Source organism: Neoarius graeffei, chromosome 22, assembly GCF_027579695.1.
Source record: "Neoarius graeffei isolate fNeoGra1 chromosome 22, fNeoGra1.pri, whole genome shotgun sequence".
Taxonomy (NCBI): Eukaryota; Metazoa; Chordata; class Actinopteri; order Siluriformes; family Ariidae; genus Neoarius; species Neoarius graeffei.
This window is the reverse complement of record NC_083590.1, coordinates 58,757,435-58,780,029: the sequence shown is the minus strand read 5'-3', so window position 1 is coordinate 58,780,029 and position 22,595 is coordinate 58,757,435. Positions and strand designations below refer to the sequence as shown.

General features: G+C 44.7%; 1 protein-coding gene across 8 annotated transcripts in view; it reads left to right on the top strand.

Annotated features, from left to right (window-relative positions):
• The window catches only part of LOC132870983 (uncharacterized), a 103,359-nt gene that overhangs the window by 32,919 nt on the left and 47,845 nt on the right, over window positions 1-22,595 (top strand). The window contains exons 1-3 of one of the 8 annotated variants that reach the window (XM_060905051.1): window positions 7,382-7,427; window positions 8,461-8,606; window positions 22,240-22,399. The exons of 1 other annotated variant lie outside the window; for it this stretch is intronic. In XM_060905051.1, coding sequence (XP_060761034.1) covers window positions 22,372-22,399 — 28 coding nt within the window. In that variant the 5' untranslated portion in view covers window positions 7,382-7,427; window positions 8,461-8,606; window positions 22,240-22,371. Of the gene's footprint in view, window positions 1-7,255; window positions 7,428-7,656; window positions 7,923-8,460; window positions 8,607-22,239; window positions 22,400-22,595 lie in introns of those variants that run through there. 6 more of the 8 variants (XM_060905052.1, XM_060905048.1, XM_060905053.1 and 3 more) reach the window with 6 other exon arrangements.

Sequence of the window (22,595 nt, the reverse complement as noted above, 5' to 3'; positions counted from 1 at the left end):
TCGTGCTTTCTTTCTTACGGTGTGAGTAATTTTTCAACCACAAAACGTTAAAGTATACTTCAGGACTTATTTTTGTACTTCATAATTGTTTTGGGCATACTTTGCATGGAAGGAAAATTGACGTGGTGATCTTTGTTTACATGAAGGTAGTATCGTGCTAGCTCATAGGGGGTAGGGCTTTCCTTAATGTCATGCAGATGAGCACCATTATGTGCCCGCCCTGCACCCAGAGTAGCTGAGATGGAAAACTTTGAGGGTGATTTTCTCCCTTTTCTGTTTTAAGAAGTATACACTTTCAAAAGGCCACACATTCTTCAAATATTGTCAGATCTCCACATGGAAGGCATCATTGGAAAGCTTAGAAACTGTACTTTCTGAATCTGTCAATAACTCAAAATGGCAGACACGTGTCCCTGGATTCTGGATTTGGGCACATATATTCTTTGTTTTTCTGCTGTGTTGTGACATGCACCATTTGTATATACTGTATATTATTTGTTTTTTCTGCTGTGTTGTATGTTCCCATCTAAATGTTTGCACTGGGGTGTGTGCTTTCCATCTCATTATATAATTTTCCCGCACCTTCTCCTGTCGTTCTAGCTTTCTTCACTACACTTTCTTCCTCGTCCGTTCTTTTATTCTTGTTTCCACCATCCTTGCTTTTAAAAACGCCGTTATTCTCTGCATAGCGAATATATTTCTCAGCTCGGTCTGAACCAGCTCTCAGTTCTCTCAGTTGAATGATCTGATGAATCCCTAAAAAGCACTTTTGCCACTAATGCCACACCCACAACATACAACCGTGGGAAAGAGGGGCAATCACAGAAAGTTGAGTAGAAAACGGGAAATGTTACGGGTGATATTTATTGTGATAGTAGGCTATTGTAGCGTCAGCACAAAAGCACCAGACTCAACTTTAACTGAAAGTGTTATTCAGTAGCCTAAACTTATTCAAGCTACAGACCGAGAATAATAAAAATGCTGAAATCTCATGTCCCGGTAAAACGCACTAGCATGGCAGAACGGCAAAAAAAATGTAACTTTTTCACTCCCCCCGGCTACCATGGGAACCACCGCAGTGCAAGACAGAGGCAATGCACGCAACTACAGACAGGGAGCAAGGCGCAGGCAGAACACGCACATACACAACACTGAACACACACACTTGCAACAATACAGGCCGTTACTCTGTTAGGTAGGCTATCCAGCGCTGGATTTACATACTTTTCAGTTTAACGTTTGATACATTTTAGAATGTTAAACTCGTCGCGTCTGTGCTCAGTGCTTTCCTAAATTGTCGGCCGCAAGAAGCCCTCGCACGAAAGCGCGTTTTTTTTTTTTTTTTGTCGTTCGCATGCCGAAAAATTCGCTCGCAAATGCGAGTGAAATGTGCGCACTGTAGAGCCCTGTGACCAGGAAACAATGGATAGAAATAATAGAGGAAATCTATACAATGGAAAAACTGACACACCGTCTGAGATTGCAAGAAACAGAGCTAGAAGACAAGTGGCTGAAGTGGACTAATTGGAGGACCTTGGATAGCGACAGACAAATGAAAAGACAATTGATATAGAGGACAAAACTGCGAGAATTGATGGATAAAGAAGAATGTAGCTCCCAACAGGACAATTAGTATTACTACTTTATTTTATTATTATTATATCCTTTTGTTGTTGATGCTCCTTGTTGGTCTGTTGTAAATGTTAAAATTGAATAAAAACTAAAGTGAAAAAAAAAAGTAACTAGCCAAACAGAAAATCAACTAGCCAAAATTTGTGCATGTATGAATTTTACTTCTGTCAAAAATAACACAAAAGAGAGTAGTTACCATTGTTCATGACCTAATGTGCATTTATTTCAAGACCCGAGTATTTTGATACTGTTGTTAAATACATAAATGAGAACAACACAGAGCACCATAATATAATCCAAAAAAATGCCGGATGACTGACCTCTTACTAGTTCTTTTAGGAACCAATTTGTCCGCTTCCATTTTTAATTTGTCGCTGAAATTGACAGAGCTTACACGGTAGCCTATGCAACACCAGCGATTGCACGAACTGAGTCAGCGCTGACTAGAAACCAGAAACCGAAACTAGAAAATCTTCCCGCAAGTACCTTTCAGCACCGAGATGTCACCCGGGATTGGTTGGCGAGTGCGTGATGTTATTGGGGTTTTTTTACCCTTAGGCAGCCTCTCACATTACTGCCTGAGGGACAGAGTGAAAACCACCGCAAAAGGTTTTAAACAAACGCAACAAACACGAAACAAACGCAAGTCGGCAGATGACCATAAATACTCGATAGTTACAATACAATAATTTTATGTATCTCGCACAGAATTTTTGGAGATGTATTGAGTATATTCGATATATCGCACAGCCCTAGTCTGAATCTTCGCTTCATTATATATTTTTATTTTCAACTAGCCGGCCGGGCTGGCTAGTGACAGGAATTACCCGCCAAATGACAAATTAAGTCGCCTCGGGCGACCGGACCACTGCGAATTTCGAGCCCTGAGTTGCATTTGGTCCTCCAGCTGTTCCTTTTTTGTACCTTTAACTTTTCCAGCCTCTGATTGCCCCTGTCCCAACTTTGAGATGTGTTGCTGTCATGAAATTTCAAATGAGCCAATATTTGGCATGAAATTTCAAATGTCTCACTTTCAACATTTGACATGTTGTCTATGTTCTATTGTGACTACAATATCAGTTTTTGAGATTTGTAAATTATTGCATTCCGTTTTTATTTTCAATTTCTACTTTGTCCCAACTTTTTTGGAATCAGGTTGTACTGGTGTATTTCGAGATGACTCTGCATCGTAAAACTCTTTCCCCACTGTGAGCAATGATGGATGTTGGAGCCAGTATTAACCCTTTGTGTTAGTGTGTGCGCACCCTCTACAGGCCTGGAGGATACTGTGTCCAGGGGGATGATACATACCTGGCCAAGAAAAGCTAGTATCTCACTGGGCTGCGACAGCTTGCGACAAATTGCAAACGTCATTTGCGAGAGAGCTTCAAAAGTGTCTTGAACATTTGCGGGGCTTCTCAGTTTCCTCGCATAAGTTGCAAAGTGTCACTCCTTCGTCGCTGAAATTTTGAACGTGTTCAAAAAATTCATGTGACAAAATTTCTCTCAAGATATGCGAATATCAATTCAGTGTGATTCCAAGTGAAAATTGTCGCTAATTCTCATATTTTATCGCAATTGTTGTGTCTCCAACTAGTTGCGGGCTGTCGCAGCCCAGTGAGATACTACCCAAAGGACTAGGAGCCTCATTTATAAACGATGCATACGCACAAAAGAATGCGTATGCCACGTTCTACGCAAGCTTCGGTATTTATAAAAAGTGAACTTGACGGTAAAATGTGCACACCTCCACGCAAGCTCTGATCCATGCGTACGCACAAAAAAAAAGGGAAACGCTGAAAGTGCGACCTCAGGAGGAAAAGGGGAGAACGACCAAAATTGGTTCAATATCGAAGTTTAACACAAACATAACATCGCGCGTCAAAGACGTGATTGACTGACTTAACATTTATAATCCTTAATTTTGTGCACTTGTCAAAAATAACATCTTATTTAAGGCAATAAAGACAAATTGATAGGCTATACATTGTATGTTTTTGCAACATAAGCAGTAGGCTAAGTTTTGTTAATTATCCACTTATGGCTTTCATGCATGTTGTCATTTTTCAATATTGATCATTAGGCTATCACACACGTTGCTTGTTAGGTTGCCTACTCTGTAAATAGTATATAAGAGGGATTTGCCGTGGTAGGTCTTATGATGCACTATGGTGTATTTGGCATTGCTGGAGGATGTGGCAAATGGAAGAATTAGGAGAGGGCGAGTCTTCAGAGACCAACAAGATTTGTTGGCCAATGACGATGAGTGGCTCATGAGCCGATTCAGATTGCCACGAGCTGTCCTTTTACACCTGATAGCCGAGTTGGGCCCAGCGTTGGAGAGAGGTACCCGCCGGAATCATGCCATTCCAGTCTCGCTGCAAGTGCTGACTTGCATCGGCTTTGCATCGGCCATTCTGGCACTTTTCAGCGAGAACTGGCTGACCGGTCTGGGATATCGCACAGCGAGAACTGGCTGACCGGTCTGGGATATCGCAGCCAACCTTCAGCTGCATTTTGCCAGAAGTGTTAGGAGGTGGAATTGGTTTATCACCAAACTACATCAAGTTTCCTTACACAGTGGGTGAACAGGCAAATAAAAAAGCGCAATTTGCAGCAAAGTCCGATTTCCCAAATGTGATCGGTGCTATTGACTGCACTCATATTGCTATAAGGGCACCGAGTGAAAATTAATTTGCCTTTGTTAACAGGAAGCATTTTCATTCCCTCAGTGTCCAAGTTATATGTGACGCGGACATGGTCCTCACAAATGTTGTCACCCGGTGGCCTGGTTCAACCCATGATTCATTTATATTGAGACATAGCAACGTTGGGCAGAGACTGGATGCTGGAGCTGTGCGCGATGGTTGGCTTCTGGGTGCGGGTGATTTTAATGCGTAAATCCTGAAAGTATTTGTAACCATTCTTAGACCATTTCTAAATATTCAACCCTTTACTCATTCAGTTATGTTGTATGTGACAGTGGGTATCCGCTGAAACGGTGGCTGCTCACGCCATTTATGAGCCCCCAAACGCCTGAGGAGACCACTTACAACCTGCGCCACAGCCAGGCGTGCGCTGTTGTGGAGCGCACCATCGGGCTCCTGAAGGGCAGATAGCATTGTCTGGATGCCACGGGGGGAGCGCTATGTTACAGACCCGAAAAGGTCTGTTGGATTGTTAGGGGCTGTGCTGTACAATTTGGCACAGCTACAAGACGTGCCTTTGCAAGCTGAAGAGGTCAACCTTGACCTCAACCCTGATCCCTATCCCCAGGCATTCCACCCAAACGCAGGAGCCATGCGCTAGCGCGAGGAGGTGATGCGCCGCTTGTAAATAATTAGGTATGGAAACAAATGATTACTTTTTTAAGAAATTCTTTAATGCTGGCATTTAATGCAGACAACTCATTTTTTATTTCTTTTAACTCCCGGACGACCTCGCGGACGGCATCCACATGTTCCCGCTGCACCTGCAGCACTGAATCTGTTAGGATACAGGCGCTGGTGGCGGCATGAATGCACATGTATCGGAGGCTGTGGATGTCCTTGGGACCTCCGCTGCTGCAGCTGACACACTGCTGGCCTCACTGGCACACCCAGCAAATGCAAGGGATTTTTTTTGTTAAATACTTTTTCTGGATGAAGACTCATTTCAATTAATTTCACACCCATTTTAATCAAGGGGGGCACATGTGCAATGTGAGGTGGTTCCTTGATGCACAACCAAAAAAAAAAATTACATACCCGAGTCCTCGGCTGGTTCATGTGGCCCAGCATTGGTGTCACCCTCCTCCTCACGCACAACTCCACTCAGGAGGGTTTCCCATATGCCAGCCAGTTTTTGATCCAGTGGGGTGAGCTCCGGCTCCTCCTTCCCCCCGCCCATTGCACGGACGCTTTGGAGGTGTGCCGCGATCCTCTTCTTGGCGTACACCTTTGTCAGACCATTTTTTTTTTTTTTTTAACCTCTGACATAGTACGGCCTTGTGAAGCTACGGAATTGACTGCATCAGCCACATGCTGCCATTCACATGTTTTTTTTTTTTTTTTCGCATTTGTAACTCCCGTACTATGGCCTCCAAACAAAGCAGCTCGACGCTGCTCCACTTCATCTACTAGCACTTCAACTTCACAGTCAGTGAAGTTGCGCTTCTTTGTCTTTCCTTCTGTTTTGGGCATGTTGTCCACAGATATCAATATTCATTAAGGGCGTTTCGCTGAATATTTATAGGCAATTGTGGGTGTGTCTTGAGGTACGCACAGGTGCCGCAAATTTAGAGTGGATTGTGATTTATAAAGGGAAATTGGCGTGGAACGTGCGTGCGCACGGTTTTATAAATCAGAATATTTCTGTGCGCACGCACATTCTGAGTTTCGTGCGCACGCCATCTTCTGGTGTAAATCCTGTGCAAAGTTTTATAAATGAGGCCCCAGGTGTGGCTGATTGGTGATAACAGCTTCTTATGTCTGCCTCTTGCTGTGAAAAGAAAAAGAAGAAAGAAAGCACAACTTTATTCATCACACAGTTGTAAAATTCCTCTCTGCATTTAACCCATCTGAAGCAGTGAACACACACCTGCACACACGTGAGTAATGAGCACACGCACATACCCAGAGCAGTGGGCAGCCATGCTAACAGCCCCCGGGGAGCAGTTGGGAGTTGGGTGCCTCGCTCAAGGGCACCTCAGCCCAAGGCTGTCCCATATTAACCTCTCCGCATGTCTTTGAACTGTGGGGGAAACCGGAGCACCCGGAGGAAACCCACCAGACACGGGGAGAACATGCAAACTCCGCACAGAAAGGCCGCCGCTGGACTCTAACCCAGAACCTTCTTGCTGTGAGACAGTGCTCACCACTTACACCACCGTGCTGCCCAATCTGTACTCCAGTTTACCATCTTGTAGGGGTGTGATGGTACACACATTTGTACCGGACGATTTGCGGTATGATGCAGATGTGTACCAAATGCAATCTTTAAACAGTAATTAAATTAATTTAACTGTAATACATAACATGAATTCAATATGTTTTGAAGTTCTTCATACTAACTGTCCAGATTGTTGTGTTATGCCGAGATAATCATTATAAATAACCGCGACACCGCCTCTTTTGCCAGTTAGGTGAGGGTGGTGTATATAGTAACTGTAACCAGGAGGACTAGTTTCATTTAATGCATGGTTTAATCCATGTTTCTCTTAAACACAGTACATTAAACTTCTGATCAGTAATAAGTTCATTAACAATTAGTGCTTTAAACGCAAGAGATCTCATATTTGGTAGTCCTACCTTTAGATCAAAGGTGCTGGCAGTGGCTGTACAGTCAGTATGATGCAATTTTATATTATCTAGATTACTAGAACAACCTCTGAGTATTACTACTAGTTTTTCGTTTAGCTTGGGAAACACAGTCTCTATATAGTGGACCCTGAGTGATGACTCTGTGCAGCTAGCAGACAGTCAGTTTAGCCTGTTCGTCTACTCCCTGGCCTTGGCTCTGGATTGTCACAGATTAACTAGGCCTCTACTGAGAATATGAGCTACGCTGTGAGAAATGAGAACAGCACCTTCCCGAGTGGGATGAATACCGTCCCGCCCTAACAGATTTGTTGTTTGATTTTTAGCTGTGTGAGGACATGAAAACCGAGATATCCACAGATGGAGGGACGTCAGAAATCCATGTGAAGAAAGAGGAGACACTGGAGCTGAAAATCTACAACCATGGAGATGACCTCGATAATCCACCTGAAGGTCTCTCTGTTAAAGTGGAAGATCCTGACAATAAAGACTACCTCTGTAAGACATCAGGCCACTCTGGTGCTCAGTAACACTCACTGTTTATTCTACCCTCCACACTATCTGGTGCACTAAAAGTGCAATACAGTACATTTGGGATGTAGCTTCAGTCTCTGATCATCAACAAATTGAACTTGATATTTTTATTGATAAAGTATGAACTTTGTAAAATATGGTAGCAAGGAATGAGAGAAACTAAACATTTTATTTGTTTGTTTATTTTATTTAGAATAGAATGCCTTTGTCACTGCACAAATGTACAACAAAATTTAGTTCGTCATAGGAGAGCAAAGCCACTGCGTACATGCGTGCCACCACTCTTGGGCACTTCAGCCCAAGGCCATCCCATGTTAACCTAACTGCATGTCTTTGAACCGTGAGGGAAGCCGGAGCACCTGGAGGAAACCCACGCAGACACGGGAGAACATACAAACTCCACACAGAAAGGTCCCCCGCCAGCCGCTGGGCTTGATCCCAGAACCTTCTTGCTGTGAGGTGACGGTGCTAACCACTACATCACCGTGCTGCCCATTTGTTTCCTTAAAATACATTAGTCATTATAAACCAATGATGTTAACCTGAACCAAATAAGTATGGAATATCACATGATGGGTCATGCTGTTAGATAAAAATCTATGCCGGGTGATTTATTTTCATATAACAGCACAGCCCAAAGCCCAAAGTATTCACCTCATACTGCACTGATTTGTCTACGATTATCATTTTTAATTTATTAATGAATGACACATTGCATGTTTTATTTGTTTCTGTTTACATTTAATGTTACAGAATGTCTGCCATTCTCTCCAGCCACTCGTGTGTTTTCTTCTGAGACAAAAAAAAAATGCAAGTGGTTGTGTGACTGAGAAACCAGAAAGCACAAACTCTTCTGTCCTGAAGACTTTCCCATCATGGGGAAATTTAATGACTGATAGCTGGATCTCCTTCCATAAACGTTAAATAAACATGTCCTTATGTCTTCACCACATTAGATTATAGTTGTTTTTTTTCTTCCACCCATTTTTCTCTCCAGTGTGGTCACCTGCTAGTATCCACCTATTTGCCAAGTCTCTCTAACCATGTGAGTGAAGGCTAACACGTGATTCCTCCAAGACATGTAAAGCCATCAAATGCCTTGTAACAAGTCCATGATGTGGATTGAGTACAGAAGCACGGCAGGTGGGAGATGATATTTACACACGTTTATTTTGGCTTTTCAGCTTCCCACTCACTCGATTTTAGGACACAGACATGTGTGCACACAGTTGTGTTCTGGTCCAGGGAGCTCTCTTCTCTTTGCTCTCGTCCTCCTTTTCTATCCTCCACTGTCACTGCAACACACACACAACATTAATCGACAATAGGTGTAATGACTTTGCCACTGACCTTCATCGGCCCCGCCCTCCATTCACAAACTGACACTTGGCCATGCCCTCACTGCCACATATCCCCGCCCAACTCACTGGAACCGTCCAGACTGCAGCGTACTCCCCCCCCCCCCCCCCCCCCCCCCCCCCCCCATGGGACAGGAATTCCGGCACCACCATCTGCGCCCCCGGCCTGTGGACCACCTCAAATTTAAACGGCTGGAGGGCGAGATACCGACAGGTGATCTGCGCATTGGCATCCTTCATATGGTGGAGCCACTGGAGGGGTATGTGGTCCGAACAGAGGGTGAGAGGGTGCCTCAGCAGGTAGTATCGGAGACTGAGGACCGCACACTTGATGGCCAAGCACTACTTTTCAATGGTGCTGGACTTAATTTCATGCATTGAGATTTTGCGGCTGATGTACAGCACGGGATGTTCCTCGCTCTCCACCTTCTGGGACAAAACGGCCCCCAGCCCTCTGTCCGACGCATCCATCTGTAAAATAAAGGGGAGAGAGAAGTTAGGGGAGTGTAGAAATGCCCCCCCCCTTTCCAAATACACACTGTGCAGCTTTTACCTTTAGTGAAAACCTGTTGACTGCTCTGTCCACTGGACTGGATCTGGTGCTCCATTTTTAGTGAGGTCAGTCAGCGGGCTGGTGACATCCGAATAATTAGGTATGAACTGACGATAGTAGCCAGCCATCCCCGGAACTGTCTCACCCCCTTTTTGGTCTTTGGGTTTCGGGCAGGCTGCAGTCTTGTCAATTTGGGGACGACTCTGCCCATGACCCAAGTGGAAACCCAGATACTGTACTTCCACCCACCCAATTACACACTTCTTTTTTTTTTTTTTTGGGTTAGCTGTGAGATCTGCACGCCTCAGTAACTCTCGGACGGCCCTAAGGTGTTTTGAGGTGCCACAGCCAATCGTTGCTATAAATATTGAGGTCACTGAGGGAAGCTGAAGTAGAGGGACCGTGGGAGCAGAGGATCTTGTCCATGAGTTGCTGGAATGTAGGGAGTGCCCCAAATAACCCAAAAGGAAACGTGACAAATTGGTGTAATCCAGACAGTGTAGAAAAGGCCGTTTTCTCTCAGGATAGAGGAGTCAAGTGGGTCTGCCAATATCCCTTTGTTAAATCCATCGGTGCAAGTTTTCTGGCATGTGCCGGAAGCTCCGTTTTTTTCGGTTCTGAAAGTCATTTTTCCAAATCGTGTAAATCCGTTAAGATTTTTGGAGGGGGGTGGTCCTCTCACTGTCTCGCTCTCATAGGGCCAATGATTTTCCGCGATCGCGGAAAACGGACAGAAATTACGGAATTTTTATCGTGAAGCATTGCTCGCGTGTCAGAGTGTAACTGCCGCTAACGGCCAAGGAGACATGCCTTTCCAGTCGAGGCAGCTTTGTCGTTGATTGTGATTGGCTTGTGGCACACTTAGCCAGCCAACGAGCTGCTTGTTTACAGATTCACTCCCCGCGTCGCAACCAGAATGGCGACCGCTAAAAAGAAACGAATGCATCTGGTGGCCAAGGACACCATATGGTTACCAGTGGCGAGTGTGGATGTTGAGCGCTCCTTTTCCATGTATAAACCTCTTCTAAATGACGGAAGATTCAGTCTCACGGAGACCAACACTAAACAACTTATGATGCTCTATCATAATGGCGATATCGAGCAGCGTTTCTAGGTACTCAGAGTGCTCAATGATTGCATAGCTGCCAACTACTACGAATAAATTTGTATTTATTACGATTTGTCGTTTTGATTACGAAAATACAAATTTACTACAATAAAATACGATTTTGCCAATTTTCATAGTCTATCACCGGTGGGATTCATATTTGAACCCGACAGTGACTGTGACGTAGTCAGAGCGACAGAAAGCAGTGGGGGAGGGTAAACCATAGACATAGATGCCGCATTCTGCATAGAATCATACGTCATCCTCGCCGCCATATTGGATGTGGCAAAGTGGAGATTCTTCAACCGTCTCTGGTATAGCGTCTAGACAGTAACCGAGAGAGTGCTCCAAGATGATGCTAAAAATAGTAACACTGCGGTCTGCGAGGCCATCTTGGAAGTCACTCGTTCCAGAGCGCTCATAGAGTACACATCAGCTATTTACATTCACAGATTCGTTTCCGCGTTAGAGGGCTTAGAAGCTTGGATTTTTTAAGAATTTAGACATCTGAAGTGATGGAGCACTATTGTGATAGTTTAGATAAGCAGGCACGGGAGCGTTATGCTGAGAAGTTACGTTTCATTGGGAATGTAGATCCATACACTGTTAGTGAGAAGGAATGGAAAGCTGACCCCAGCTGGTTGCCACATGTGACATACATCGATCTTGTGAACTATCTAGTGTTTCACCCAAGTCCATTTTGTGAACTAAAGGATTTCCAGAACTACAAGAGTATGGAAGCATACGATAGATTTTAATGCCATTTGATGCAACAATGCACTGCAGTAGACATAAGCTACCTAATGTGACACATATCCATTAATCATTGCTGAAAGTACATAGAAAAGATAATAGTTTGTATCACATTTATTTTAGTAACTATGAAATTCAAGACAATATTAACCTACCTGTCACAAAGTGATCAGAACAAATCCGGATACAGTCAAGTTGTCCTAAATTTGATCGGTTGATGGCAGCCAGCCACTGTCGTCTCCTCTGTTCGCTTTTCTCTTGTGCTGCAATTCCCTGGTTAGTCACGACTTTAGGGAGTCTGTAGAAGCTTTTGCCACCCTTTTCCCCCCGGCTACTACAGCCAACAATGACACACGTATTCGGCATTGTCACCCCTTTTTGCTTCGCTGAACAACAACAATGCACTGACACAACCTGACCCAGGTGACCTTTGACTTCCAATATGGCCGCTGCTGGGTTTGCGCTGACCTCGAAGCACTCTGTAAAGATGCCTCATTCATGTGCTGCGTTTAACTGTACCAACAGGTTTACCGTCCAAACGAGATCACATTAGGGCTGGGCGATATGAGAAATTATATCACGATATATTTTTTCAAAAATTTCGATAACGATATATATATCACGATATAAATCAAATCACCATTTTTGTATTTTCTTTAATTTTCTGCTCAAAATATGAACATTACAAATTAGTAGTTCCTTCCTAATTAACAAAAATAGCTTAACAAGCCTTCAAGTTTCACAGAACCAAAACAAACTGGATGCACTTTTTTTTTTTTAGATTTTTTTTTGGGCTTTTTGCACCTTTATTGGATAGGACAGTGTAGAGACAGGAAACGAGCAGGAGAGAGAGACGGGGAAGGGACCGAGAAACGACCTCAGGCCGGAATCGAACCTGGGTCCCCGGACCCATGGCACGGCGCCTTATCCACCCGAGCCACGACGCCCCTGGATGCACATTCTTTTGTTCTTTTTGTTCAAATGAATAAACTGAAACTGAAAAATAAAAACTATATACCATTGTTAATCATTTGTGCAAATTCTAGCAGCTTTCAAATAAACATAAAAGACATATTGACATGTAAACCTTATGCTGCAAGGAGAAAAAAAGTGCAATCCTGTACGTCAGTGTTTAAGGTTTTGTGTAACACTTTGTTGTATGTCCGATTTAAAATATCCAAAATACCTCCACACAACCAAAGATCTCTGGCCCTTCTTTTCAACGATGTCCTTCAGGGCAGTGCTCTGACTTTCCTGTTCAGAACTCCGGTCAGTCGGCTTCTCGCTCATTTTTATAATCACTTTGTTTCACGCGCTCCTGCAAACTTCACCACAGCCATGCTGTGCGTTGCTGCTACACGTGTGTGTTTGTGTGTGCACGCAACCTAACTTGACGTGGCTCTCTTCCAACTGATTGGTTACGTGCGGTACTGTTTAATTATGATTGGCTATTCGCGTGTCTGTCAAAACTTCGGATGAAGTAATTTTATTGAAAGCGTAGGCTTATCGTAGGCATATCGTACGTGTCTAATTTCTAATCGTAGAGATTTTATATCATGAATAACATCGTAATCGTAAAATCGCCCAGCCCTAGATCACATGGGATTACTTTTCACAGGTGAGACTGGAAAAATACTGATCCTTCAGTCTTCAGTTTCCCAGCTGATCTCCACCGGGGAGGTGTATAGTTATAAGCAGTGAGAATTAGATAATACAGTGCCACACTATGATGAACGTTTTTGAACGCATGATGAATGTTTTTAACCTTTCTGAATGTGAAGGAATCAGTGATTTGTTTTGGTGTGACGTTAGAACCTGGCCGAACTCAGTTTGGCGGTCATTCAGCTCACTTTATTCAGTGAGAGCAGGTCTGTGTGGTGACTCAATAAATAAAACAGTACATTTTTATTTTCATTCACTATTTCCAGTTTTTCCACTATTTCCATCATTTATCATATTCAGTCTTGTAGGTTGGTTATTGTGGCCTCAGGTTTTGGTAGCTTGCTACGGTATGCTGACTGATTAGCTTACCTGAGCTATCTATCGCGTATCTGTCGCTAGTTTGCAGTGTACAGGGTATTTCGTACACTATTTATAACCATCACATTAAAAGTTATATGTGTTGTTTTGATGCCTGTTTGTTTCCCAAATATATACGTGTGTGTCTTAATGGGTGAATAAAAGGCATTGAGTTAAATATTATTGTAGAAAGGGGCTTTATGAAGTTCAGTCCATTTACTTGCATTGGTTTACGGGGAAGATTTGCCACATCAAATGTGGCGGACACTCTGACGTATCCCAGCAACGGGGCCACCAGCTCAATGCGGCGTCTATGTTTATATGTCTATGGGGTAAACAAACAGCATGTGGAGAGGGACACCATTGGAGCGTCGAGTGTTTTGGTGAAGATTCAGTGATCATGGAATGAGCGGAGAGCCTCTTCCTGCTCATGTTTCAACGAAATCTCCTAATTCTTCTAAAACTGATTCCAAAGCGGAGTCAAACGAGCGCTGTTCAATAGCGCTTTCTCCAGCGTCGCGCAGCCTTGTCATCACTCCTGCAAAAGCCCGCCCAAAGAATCCAAACAAAAACCTTGCGTTGTGATTGGCGGGCACGATTTGATTCCTGGGGTGTGTTGTTGATTCTGTTCTGTTTGATTTGTAGTCATGTGAAGAAGCAAGTTGAAATTGACACTTTTTTGAGCTGTTTCACTTTGTGCCAAGCATGTTTTGAGACATTTTTATGTTTGGTGTTGATTACAAGAGGTTCCTTTTATGTTTGATCTGTGCCAAATTGTTTTGATGATATATGTATTCTAGTTCCAGGTAAATTTGTTTCCATTGTTGAAAAGAACTTTGCAAATTAATGTAAGATGATAGTTTAGTTTGTAGAATAAATTTTGTCAAACTATTTTGTTTTGGTGTGATTTTTCAGGGTAGTTTTGCTAGAAAGCTTTGGCGGCGGGGGGGTGGCCCCCCACCAAGACTCGGTACCCAACCTTGTATTACTATTTACAATTTCAGAATGTTGGCAGCTATGTGATTGATCTGCAAGGAATATTCAGGACTGTCATTACTATCAAAGTTAAACTATTCTAGTCTGTTTGAGAGTGTGTTCTGTTAGGAAACATTGTTTCATGAGTTTGTGGTGTACTAAAAAAGATGGGTATAGAGTATTTTTAAACAGGCAGTTATGAGTATTGTCCTTACAGGCTCAGTAAGTATTACTGAATATGAATTTATCCCTATTAATTTATCAGTACTCTCAATATTATATTGAGATATTATATATGCTATTATATTGCATATATATGAGATGGGTTTTTAGTTAACGGTGATCCTTGTTTCTTGATTTATGTTATCAGTATGTCAAGTAAAATATTTTGTCTCAATCTGTGATCCCACTTTAATTTTTTTTATTAATGCAATTTATCAGTTTACTGTCAGTGTAATTGTTTTATATATTTTTTTTCATGAATGACTTCATCATGCAAAGGACCATTTGTGTCTAGAGATGCAATACTTTGAAACCCAAGTAAAATTATGCCAGCCAGAATTACTAAATTGGAGCCAAACAGAACAATTTTGAACTGAAATTGTGAAACGGAATTGAAAAGGAATTTTTCATTGTCTGAAACGGAAATAGCCAGATTTTGAAACAGAAAATCATTGGCTCTACTCTCAGTGTATTATTGGGTTATCGCGGTACAGTCTCTGCAGGAGACAAATCTTTTCATCTCGTCTTTGCCACAAACCTCATTCAATTTATACGCCGCTCACCGATGAGCGGTCCTGACTAGCCCGTTGTTTCACGGTGTTATACATGTGTGATATGTTTCACGCATGTAGCACGTTGTTCGACCAAATCAACACAGCTATTCCAGTGTATATATTGTAAAAAAGGTATCACAGCAAAAGCATGTTAAAAATGGTTGTTTCAACATTTAAATTAGTAGTTGCGAGATGTTCTGAAATATCAAGCCTTGTACTTGAAAGATTATTTCAGATGAATTGATGAAATGTATTAAACAGTCCCCCCAGGATTTCGTGGGCCTTTTTTGTGATTGTTGTGGGCTAAAGTGTCTGATGTTGCGGGGGGGTCTCGTCTTGTCGTCTTCCACTTATCCGGGACCGGGTCGCGGAGGCAGCAGTCTAAGCATGGAAGCCCAAACTTCCCTTTCCCCAGACACCTCGGCCAGCTCCTCGGGAAGAACATCGAGGCGTTCCCAGGCCAGCCGAGAGACATAGTCCCTCCAGCGTGTCCTGGGTCTTCCCTGGGGCCTCCTCCCGGGGGGACATGCCTGGAACACCTCCCCAGGGAGGCGTCCAGGAGGCATCCGAAAAAGATGCCCGAGCCACCTCAGCTGATTCCTCTTGATGTGGAGGAGCAGCGGCTCTACTCCGAGCTCCTCCCGAGTGACTGTGCTTCTCACCCTATCTCTAAGGGAGCGCCCAGCCACCCTGCGAAGGAAACTCATTTTGGCCGCTTGTATCCGCGATCTTGTTCTTTCAGTCATTACCCAAAGCTCATGACCATAGGTGAGAGTCGGAACGTAGATCGACCAGTAAATTGAGAGCTTCGCCTTTTGGCTCAGCTCCTTCTTCACCACGACGGACCAGTAAAGCGACCGCATCACTGCGGAGGCTGCACCGATCCGCCTGTCGATCTCGCGCTCCATCCTTCCCTCACTCGTGAACAAGATCCCGAGATACTTAAACTCCTCCACTTGAGGCAGGACTTCTCCACCAACCTGGAGAGGGCAAGCCACCCTTTTCCGGTCGAGAACCCTGGCCTCGGACTTGGAGGTGCTGATTCTCATCCCAGCCGCTTCACACTTGACTGCAAACTGCCCCAGTGCATGCTGAAGGTCCTGGTTTGAAGAAGCCAACAGGACATCATCATCCGCAAAAAGCAGAGATGAAATCCTGTGGTTCCCAAACAGGATTCCTTCCGGCCCCGGCTGCGCCTAGAAATTCTGTCCATAAAAATTATGAACAGAACCGGTGACAAAGGGCAGCCCTGTCTGAGTCCAACATGCACTGGGAACAGGTCTGACTTACTGCCGGCAATGCGAACCAGACTCCTGCTCCGTTTGTACATGGACTGGACAGCCCTTAGCAAAGAGCCCCCAACCCCATACTCCCGAAGCACCCCCCACAGAATACCATGGGGGACACGGTCGAATGCCTTCTCCAGATCCACAAAGCACATGTGGACTGGTTGGGCAAACTCCCATGAACCCTCGAGCACCCTGTGAAGGGTATAGAGCTGGTCCAGTGTTCCACGACCAGGATGAAAACCGCATTGTTCCTCCTGGATCCGAGGTTCGACTATTGGTCGAATTCTCCTCTCCAGTACCCTGGAGTAAACCTTCCCTGGGAGGCTGAGAAGTGTGATTCCCCTATAATTGGAGCACATTCTCCGGTCCCCTTTCTTAAAAAGAGGGACCACCACCCCAGTCTGCCACTCCAGAGGCACTGTCCCCGACCGCCACACGATGTTGCAGAGGCGTGTCAACCAAGACAGCCCCACAACATCCAGAGACTTGAGATACCGGGGGTGGATGAGATCCACCCTGAGTGCCTTGCCACCGAGGAGCTTGCAAACCACCTCAGTGACTTTGGCTTGGGTAATGGATGAGTCCACCTCTGAGTCATCAGCCTCAGTCTCCTCAGTGGAAGACATGACGGTGGGATTGAGGAGATTCTCAAAGTATTCCTTCCACCGCCTGACAATGTCCTCAGTCGAGGTCAACAGCTCCCCACCTGCACTGTAAACAGTGTTGGCAGAGTACTGCTTCCCCCTCCTGAGGCGCCGGACGGTTTGCCAGAATTTCTTCGAGGCCGACCGATAGTCCTTCTCCATGGCCTCCTCGAACTCCTCCCAGTTCCGAGTTTTTGCCTCCGCAACTGCCCGAGCTGCAGCACACCTGGCCTGCCGATACCCGTCAGCTGCGTCAGGAGTCCCGGAGGTCAACATGGCCCAATAGGACTCCTTCAGCTTGATGGCATCCCTTACTTCCGGTGTCCACCACTGGGTTCGGAGATTGCCACCACGACAGGCACCGGAGACCTTGCAGCCACAGCTCCGAACAGCTGCGTCCACAATGGAGGTAGAGAACATGGTCCACTCAGACTCAATATCCCCTGCCTCCCTCGGAAGCTGGGAAAAGCTCTCCCGGAGGTGGGAGTTAAAGACCTCCCCAACAGAGTGCTCGGCCAGATGTTCCCAGCAGACCCTCACCATACGTTTGGGCCTGCCAGGTCTGTCCAGCTTCCTCCTCTGCCAGCAGATCCAACTCACCACCAGGTGGTGATCAGTTGACAGCTCAGCCCCTCTCTTCACCCGAGTGTCCAAGACATAGGGCCGGAGATCAGATGAAATGACTACAAAGTCGATTATCGACCTCCGACCTAAGGTGTCCTGGTGCCACGTGCACTTATGGACACCCCTATGCTCGAACATGGTGTTTGTTATGGACAAACCGCGACTAGCACAGAAGTCCAATAACAAAACACCAACCAGGTTCAGATCGGGGAGGCCGTTCCTCCCAACCACGCCCCTCCAGGTGTCACTGTCGTCGCCCACGTGAGCATTGAAGTCCCCCAGTAGCACAATGGAGTCCCCAGTCTGAGCACCCCTCAGTACCTCTCCCAGGGACTCCAAGAAGGCCGGATACTCTATACTGCTATTTGGCCCGTAGGCACAAACGGCAAGAGCCCTCTCCCCAATCCGAAGGCGCAGAGAGGCGACCCTCTCGTTCACTGGGGTAAACTCCAACACATGGTGGCTGAGCTGGGGAGCTATAAGTAAGCCCACACCAACCTGCCGCCGCTCACCACGGGCAGCTCCAGAGAAGTGGAGAGTCCAGCCCCTCTCGAGGAGCTGGGTTCCAGAGCCCAAGCTGTGCGTGGAGATGAGCCTGACTATCTCTAGCCGGTACCTCTCAACCTCCCTCACAAGCTCAGGCTCTTTCCCCCCCAGCGAAGTGACATTCCATGTCCCAACAGCCAGCCGCTGTGTCCGGGGATCAGGTCGTCGAGGCCCCTGCCTTCGACTGCCACCCAATTCACACTGCACCAATCCCCTACTGCTTCCTCTGTGGGTGGTGAACCCACAGGAGGTCGGGCCCACATCACCTCTTCGGGCTGAGCCCGGCCGGGCCCCATGGGCAAAGGCCCAGCCACCAAGCGCTCGCATACGAGCCCCAACCCCGGGCCTGGCTCCAGGGTGGGGCCCCGGCTGCGTCATACCGGGCGACGTCACGGTCCTTGATTTTTTTTTTTTTCCTCCATAGGGGTTTTGTGGGGGGGTTCCAAAAAAATTGCAATGAAAGTTGCGGTGTTTTTTAGGTTTTTGTTGCAATTACATTGCGGGAGGAAGTGAAAGTTGCGAGAAATTGTTGCGATTTTCTCTTTTTGTGATTAAAATTGAGTATGTTAAATATTAAGCTATTACTGAAAAACTATTGATTTAAAAGCAAAGACACTGAGAAATGGTCCTATAAACAACTTTACCAATATAAAAGATAACCAGGACTACAAAAATGTAGAAAAATAGGCTTTACTTATCCAAATGCACCTGTTGGTTCAAAAGTTAAAGTGCATAGAACCTCACAGCACAACATGAAGTTACCTTAAAATATAAATGCCTCAGCTTTCATGTAAGAAAAAAAAAACTATTAATACTAGTACTGTGTGCAGGCAGTCTCTCCTGAAGACTAAATTAAACAATAATTATAAACTAATAAAATAAATGGCTCAGGCTTCATCGAGGGGGGGAAAAAAACAATTTGAACATAGTATGATGCTGAAGCTGCCTAAACAATGGAAAATAAAATACCATTTTGGCAAAAATGTTGGCATCCATTAATTTCTTGTATTAAGTAAAAAAAAAATAATGTAAAGTGCACGCAGTCCTTCACTGTAAACATAACGCACTTTCAGTAACATAATTTAAGCCTATATAAACACTGACTCGCACATGCTGCTTCTCTTGAACATGTACACGGAAGTAAGGCGAAAGGTAGTTTGTCGACGTCACCTCAAGACGACGCCAACGATTGGTCAAATTTGTGGGAAAGTTGCGGTGATTGGATATAATTGCAACACCGCCCTGAATTCACAGGAATTGGTTGAATTTGCAAATCGCAACATCGCGAAATCCTGGAGGGTCTGATTAAACATTTGATGTGAATATGCAAATCATACAACTATTAATATTATAAATGTTTGTATGAGATTGCATGAGAGACAACCATTTTAACTTGTAATTTAAATTTTTTTTTCGAGCCCTAAGGGGGGCTCCCTTTGCTCACCTTTCTTCTGTGCTTTTCTCCCCTAAATAGAATGTGGACGGACACTAATGAGTAGTTGTGAATATCACTATCTGTACTCACTCTAGGACCCAAATTGTTTTAGCAAAAAGTGCTAAAGACTCCAAATTTTTCTTTAGCAATTTGCAATTTCGCTTAGCAAGAAATGCTAAAAGAAGAATTTTTTCTTTTTAGCAAAGTAATTTTTTTTTAGCAAGATATGTTATACTTCTAAATGTTTCTTGCACTGACGTAATATTGAAAAATGAATTGCTATTGTAGTTTGTTGGTGTTTCAATGGTTTTTGTAAGCTTGTTTCCTGCCTTTGTCTTTCCATGTTCTTGATTTATGTTCATAGCATTCTTATTTATTCTTGAATCCTCTTATTTTGATCATTTCATCAACTATATATGTAATGAAATTGTGTGTTTAATTTAACCCGCTTAATCTGGTTTACGGAGTCCATATTTTTCATTATAATTATATCTAACATCTGGTGTGATGTGCTTTGCTTTCTTTGCTATCTATACACCTTTTAGCCCTTAGTCACCCTCTGTAGTATGCTGTCTGGCTGTGTAACATAACTGCATGGTGAGTGGCTTCCAACTCTATCAGGGATTTATCACATTTCATATTAACTGCTCATACAAACTTAAGCTTCATCTGCCATGGTTTGGGAGTTAGAGGCCATTTAGAGGTCCATGGTAACCCAAGGTCATGTATAAATTTGAACTGGCCAAGTTGGCCTGGCCAACATCAGTGGCTGGCCTTGCTAATATATAAATTTTAATTTTTTTTTTCAAAATTCTATTTTAACATCTCAACCACAGGTATTGCCTCGTGTGTGTGTTTTCATTATTGAGATGTGTGTATGTGTGTGGTTGGGATTGTGTGTGTGTGTGTATAATTGGGATTGTGTGTGTGTTCATGATTGAGATGTGTGACTGGGATTGTGTGGGTATGTGTGTGTGTATATAATTGGGATCCGTGTGTGTGTTTAGGGGTAGGGGGGTGTCTTTATGGGTAGGATGAAGGGAGCTTAGGGAGTTAAAATCAATGGTTGTTTCTTATAAATTAATCTCATAACCCAAATATAATGATATTCACCATTAATTTCTCAAATGAAACACTTGCAGTCAAAACTTTGAACCATGTACGTCAAAACGCTCTGAAAACAAGGTACACTTGGTTGATGTATCCTGGTTCATCTGTGAGTTCTTCCAAAGTTCTGTCAGGGTTGATATTATGTAGAAAATACGTCTTTAGAATGGTTATATCGTGTTTTTATCCCTAACTGAGAAAGCTAACAGAATATTCTAATATGTTATCTCACTTTTTAGATAAGTTTTTGTCATACGTAAAGTTGGATAATTTATTTTAAACAAACCTCGCTATAATCTTGTTCACTAATGAGTGAGAATTGCTGACATTATCAGTGCAACTCGGAAATTGATCATTTTATATGTAAGGTCCGATGCTATTGGAAGACGTAATTTGCGGTCAACCAATAAGAAGCTTCAAAACTCGGGGCCTTGGTTATAAATGAAAACATCGAAGATGGACACGAAAGGTACTGTTTATCTTGAAAAATTGCAATTGTTTGATGGCTTTTGCTTAAACTTTAAATGACTTTTGCATAAAATGTGAATACAGATGATTTTCTTTTCGCAAATTGAAATAAGACTTCGCAATTTGCGGACGTGCGAGCGGCTAGCGTGAGCCCAGCCTGTGCACACAGAAACTTCACCACTTGCCCAATGCCTCACCTTGCATCAGCCTTTGTTTGATTGAGGTCTGATTACTGTCGGAATCCACCTACGTGTGATATGTACTGTATCCCCTTGAACACTTGCCGGTATACGATGTGCTCCAGCCCGATGGTGTCTGGCGTGTCGGGGATCCGGACCACAGCTCCCACCTCCATTGTGGAACACTGACTCTGGAGATGTCTGGGCTCCCCGCAGTGCCAGCACACTAGTCCAGGCTTCCCCTCTGCACCGGCGTGATAGGCATCACTCACTTTGGGGGGGGGGATCCGACATAAGGGGAAGATGGGCCTCCACCTCCTTGTTGGGGGAAGGGGAGAGGAGAGAGAAAAAGGGAAGAGGTGACTCATCCGCCTGCCGTCGGAACTGCCTCCAGATGGTCCTTCGCCAGCTTGATGGCTTGATCCAGCAACGCCGGGTGATGACACTGGACCCACTCCGCCATTCCTTTCAGAAGTTGCACAATGAACTGTTCCAGTGTCACCAGATCGATGATCCCCTCCGCGTTGCAGTCGTCTGCCCTCTGCCATCACCGGCAGGCATCCCGGAGCTGTTGGCCAAATGCAAATGGCTGGCCGACCTCCTCCCATGTCAGTGTCCGGAAGCACTGGCAATGTTCCGGGGAGCGGCCAACATACCGCATGTTGGCTTATACGAGTAGGCTGTCAGTGCCGAGCTGTGCCTCTCCAATCAGTAGCAGCAGTAGGCACGCCGTGCGCTACTTGACCGGCCACCCTCATGCTTTGGCCGCTTGCTCAAAGAGTGCTATAAAGGCTTCCAGATTGTCGTGAGCGTGATGTAGGTAGGGTCTGCTGTGGTGGCGGTCGAGGACCCCGCCGATGCGAGCAAGTGCCAGAACGTCTGGCGATCTTCCTGCTGGGTCAGCATCAAGACTTTGAAGCATTGTTCTTGCTTTTTCCGTAGAGCGATCACTGCTTGATGCTTGTTCTGTTGGGCAGTAGCGAGGGCATGGATGAGATCTTTGAATGGTGAGGACTCCATGTGGTGGTTCCCTTCCATACTCCTGGGTTTCAGCACCACTGTAACAAGTCCCTGATGTGGGTGGAGGACAGAAACACGGCAGGTGGGAGATATACACACACATTTATTTTTGGCTTTTTTGCTTCATACTCGCTCAATTTTAGGACACACACACACACACACACACACACACACACACACACACACACAGTTGTGTTCTGGTCCAGGGAGCTTTCTTCTCTTTGCTCTTCCCCTCCTTTTCTATCCTCCATCATCACTGCAGCACGCACGCGCACACA